Below are 4,799 nucleotides of genomic sequence, written 5' to 3'. Positions count from 1 at the left end.
ATACCAAGCTCTATGAATTTAGTTGAAAATGATTTTGCCAAATAAGGCGCGTATAGCAAAACAAGCACAAATCTAAATCTTGACTTCATTTATTGAGCGGTTACTTCTTTTATTTTTAATGGCATGACAGTAAAAACTAGCAATAAGAAATCAAAGACCAGCGTGATTTGAATCCTTACATGCATTTGTTACAACTTTTTTATTCTTCCATGCTTAACTTCAATGATTGATCATGTACTAACACGACATATAAATTCCAAATACAATGTAAATTCAGAACATCACTTAGCTTTACAACCTTTCAAGTGTGCAAATTTAGTTACGTTTTCGAAACAAATGTCTGGGAAAATTCTTCTGAATATTACTATTTTTGCAGCCAACTTCCAATTGTAAAATCTTATTGTCTTTCCTCCTTTATTCTCGTAACTGATGGCTATACCTTTTTAAAATGACAATATCGTGATGTATGCAAACTGTTATGTACCCAAGTCGATCATTTCATCAATTCTGATGACCTTTCAGCTGCCCTCAGAGTGCTGGTTCTCACATAACGATACTTGGACTACTGTTTACTTAGTGCCAGAGGAACCACCGTTCATAGATCATATATCTCTTAAATACCAAAACCTTCATAATTACGACATTACTTGAGTTCTGCCCAGTTTTGCGTTTGTGATAAAGAGGTTTCAATGGGTTGACATGATGTGGTGGGAGAAATCCGGTCAACATTCTTGGAAATGGCCTTACTGAATCGTCAAACAACTGCATGCAAACCCGACGTTTGCATTGCCACTGGCTCATTAACTTGTTGCTCCTGTAGTAGTAGGTTAACATTTTTTGTCAGCTACATTTCAATGTATTTTTTAACCCTGCTATACAGAGGCTCTGAGTCTGAATTCTGGTTTTCATGGGAACAAACGAACTGTATAGAGCTGTCCCATTATGGAGGTGTCCATAAAGAAAGGTTCGATTATAAACTGCTTTTGATTCAGTATCAGACCGCAGTTAACTTCACGAGCAGCAGATATTTTTTATAGTGTTCCTCACTGATTGTCTTACTTCCTTCATCTTCCAGCAATACAGAAATGGGTTCAAAGTTGAGTTAAACAAAAGACAAGATAACGATACATCCCAAGTGAAGTCAAAAGATGGCGTAGACAATCCAGTAATGGCAAATATGGTAACGGCTATGCCAAATGGAAGATAACAAACAACTAATGTCATCTGCAACCACAATGCACTGGACACAGTCTTTTTATATCGAGCTATATTCAGTGGTGTGCCTCCTTTTTTCGTTCGTCCTCGATGAACAAAGTCCTGTACTTGATTTTGTTGATGTCGAAGTTTGAGATAAATTTTCGTGTAACAGAAGGTTGAGGCTGCGACACACAGTAACAGGATTAAAGATGTGAAGGCTTGAGCGATGTGTTCGCTATAAATAAATACGACTACAACAGAGCCGCAGCAAAACCAACAAACCATCACAACAACCCGTGCCCTTCTCAAAGTCACAACCTGTCTGTATCTTAGGCCAAACAACAGAGCGAGCAGTCTATCTATACTTATTGCTGCCAATGTTAAGCACGACACAGCAGAAAAATATCCACCTATTGTATAGAAAAGGATCCTAAGATAGTAACAACGTTTGGAATTGTCTGCAGACATTAAATAGCTGACGATTAAAGGCTGTGCAGTAAGTCCCACACAGAGATCGGTGACCGCAAGGCAACGAAACAGAAGTCTGGATGGTAAGTGAAGGGAAGTGGACACCTTTTGAAGAGCAGCAACGATCAGGATATTCCCCAGAAATGCAGTGGGAGATAGAAGAATATTTAACGTTACAATAAATATTTTTTCATCAATTCCATAACGACGTGTCGCGCAAGACCATTCTTGAATTGTGGTGTGGTTTAACTTTCCTGTTAAGTTTGCCATTTTATTCTTGATAATATTTGGTCCAATCTCAGGCTTTTCAGGAAAATAGCCTCTTCTATCGCTTCACGGCTTGGGTTGTAACAGTGTTCAAACGAGCTTCCTGTTGATAAAAAATTGAACAATCACAGTCATTAAGGTGGCCTGGGTTGGGGATCTTTTCGACTAGCTTTCGCAAACGTGATTTTACTTTAATTTATGTTGGTAAGTTTTTCTTATTTTAAGCATCTGTTTCCATATTTCGAAATTTTCGGAATTTTAGATGCAATTTGATGATGTCGCTAGACTAAGTCTGATATTGCCGAATTTGATGTCTGTCACAGGATAAAATTTGGTGTTACCAAATCTGGTGTTGCCAGGTAAAATTTGGGGCATCTTTGGAGAAATTGAAAAACCACAATTTAGTTTGCGGGGATCGATCACACGCAATAGATTGCCTGTTGTCGCCAAATTATAATATGCTATTTCGGCCGCGTGTGTTAAGTAGCAAGTCACGCCAAGTCCGTATTTTCTTTGCAATTTTACGTAAGAAAGCATCCTAATTTTTTTCAGGAAACGTCGTAATTTTTTTTATACAACATGTAGTCGACTAAAAAATAGAAACTACACATAACATTAAGAAGGCAAGCCATCAAGGTATACTGAGGCTATCAAGTCCTAGCTTTAATTACGCAGGAGTATGTAAAGCGAACAGAAATACTATAGTGCAGGTAAAACAGTATCACCTCCTGTCAATATAGTAAAAGCAACCAACGGTTTTTGCCGGTCATAAATTCTTTCGTTTTGCCCTGTTTTATTTTATCTATATCCTATGTAGGTTTACTCAGTGCAAAGAAAGAACCATGAAAATTTTCCCTTTCAACCGAATTATGTGAGTCCATATTTGTATAGTAGCCTGTGGTCCCTGTTTAATCGAGCTGTTCAGCTATTCAGCTTCTTGAAGAAAAACATCGCCTTTAAGGCGAATCCTTGGTGAGTAATGTTATCTCCACCCAACCCGACAACTTCGATCTGAATTGCCACCTTTTACCTTCAAGTCCTTCTGCAGCAAGTTACAACCGTCTTAATCTTCCCAAAGCCAGAACTAATAATGGAAAATTTAATATCCGCAATGCTATTGATTCTGATATATTAAAGCACCTGTCAGTTTCACGATAAACTGAAACAGAGCTTTCGCCAAAGCTAATATTCAATTCTTTAAATATTACAAAATGAGATAATATCACAGTTTTTCAACGTCTCACTATCTCATAAATGTATTTATCTGATATTTCTCCTCTTTTAACTTGTATGGTTTTCGCCTCTCTTTTTCTTTTCTTTCTGATATATTTTATATTTTGTTTGTTTTGTGTGCGTCCGACCAAAATTAGAATCTGATAGTCAATTTGTAAACTGACGACCTGGTAGTTTTAACCGGCCTTATGGTTATTTCGGGTAATTGTCAGCAACCTTACTTTTCAACTGAAGTTGCATCTAAATAAAAAACTAAGTGATATAAAGGCTAATAAAGTTGCCTCCTTCAAAAGCGAATCATTTGAACTTCAACTTTTGCACTCTGCTTAGCGCATTTAAAAACGTCTCACAGGAAATGGAGCAAGCAGAGAAGGGGGGAAGAAAGGAGCGAATGAGTGAAATTTGCCCTCACACATACAACTCGAAAAATTGCTAAGTAATTGTTCGAGTAGCTATTTGGCGAGCATTCGAGCATTGGTCTAACTTGAAATGTTCGCTGCGTTAAAAGATATGATAGGCTGGAGAGACATAGGCCAAATTCAACATTTTACTTATTAGAAGTTGCAGGTGTATTGAGAAGATTAAATTCGATAGTATTTTTGACGCATAGATTGGCTACAATGTTATCGCGATTACTTAAAAGAAGAGCTTCTCACCTTTACAATGGCCTACTGTTGATTCCTCTTCGGGTAAGTCTTTGGAAGAGTTTGACAGCTTGCAGTATTTTAAATATATATTATTTCTTCTTAAGAAATGGATGCACGTCCGCCTAGAGGAAATTTTAGACGCTGAACTACTAAGTACACAGCTGTTTTAAGACAGGTCCCGTGGATTAAAAGCGTATAAGCGTACGAGTCAATGCCCAACATTGTTATGGGTAATGGTGATTGACTGACGCTCAAGGTATTTCAGCGTGATAGAAGGAAACACCACAAAAACGTGTATTCATGCCCCCGCCCCCCCCCCCCCCCTCCCCTTCCCTCTTGCCGAATTTCCGAGAACTTCAAACGTGCAAGCAACGATAAACAATCACTACCCATGATGCCAGTCGAGATTGTCGCACACGCGTTTAGGCTTTCGTGGGATAATCTTTGTCTAAACAGTTGAGTACTAAACAGAGAAAATCTTTACTAAACTGTTGTTCTGTATAACAAACAGAAAAGCTATACATCTTAATTATTTGACATTGAGCCTCTGAACTATTGTTCCATTATTGCGTTTGTTTTTTCGTTCAGCAGGTTGAAAAGGGAAGTCCGTGCATATTTCATAAATTTTCTGCTTTTAGCGCGATCATGGCAGAATGACTTGATAACGTCATTTTCTTATTTTTAAACGGAAACTGATATGAGCTCCGATGTTGGTGTTGTATTGACAAAACGTGATTCAACCCGGGTTATGGCTATATGTTCCGTAGTTAAACAGCTTCCCAGCTGCGGTGTAATAATATATTTAAATTTGAAAGCTTTCACAATAACATTTATCGATTCAGAGCTATTTCTGAGTTACTGGCAAACATGTGAAGTTACTTTAGACCTTCAGGAGTGTCTCCCTCGGAAAAATCATTCGTATGCGCGTTGATTATACTAAAATCATAGATAAAGTACATATCACCATAGAGCTAATAAAATGTAGAG

At 37.8% G+C, this 4,799-nt stretch overlaps 1 protein-coding gene across 3 annotated transcripts; it reads right to left on the bottom strand.

Moving 5' to 3' along the window:
• Positions 1 to 313: 313 nt before the first annotated feature.
• LOC145477817 (melanocortin receptor 5-like) lies at positions 314 to 4,128 on the bottom strand. Of its 3 annotated transcripts, none has more exons than XM_081455660.1 (2): positions 3,822 to 4,128; positions 314 to 2,035 (listed from the first exon to the last, which is right to left on the bottom strand). In XM_081455660.1, exon 2 carries the CDS (start codon positions 1,933 to 1,935, stop codon positions 1,012 to 1,014), a length of 924 nt encoding a protein of 307 aa, XP_081311786.1. In that variant the 5' UTR covers positions 1,936 to 2,035; positions 3,822 to 4,128; the 3' UTR covers positions 314 to 1,011. The 3 variants fall into 3 exon arrangements, with proteins under 3 accessions (XP_081311786.1, XP_081311784.1, XP_081311785.1); XM_081455658.1 differs by lacking the exon at positions 3,822 to 4,128 and adding an exon at positions 2,658 to 2,999; XM_081455659.1 differs by lacking the exon at positions 3,822 to 4,128 and adding an exon at positions 2,963 to 2,998.
• Between the last annotated feature and the right edge of the window lie 671 nt (positions 4,129 to 4,799).

The sequence above is a fragment of the Orbicella franksi genome, chromosome 2, assembly GCF_964199315.1.
Source record: "Orbicella franksi chromosome 2, jaOrbFran1.1, whole genome shotgun sequence".
NCBI lineage: Eukaryota > Metazoa > Cnidaria > Anthozoa > Scleractinia > Merulinidae > Orbicella > Orbicella franksi.
This window is presented reverse-complemented; position numbering and strand designations above follow the sequence as displayed.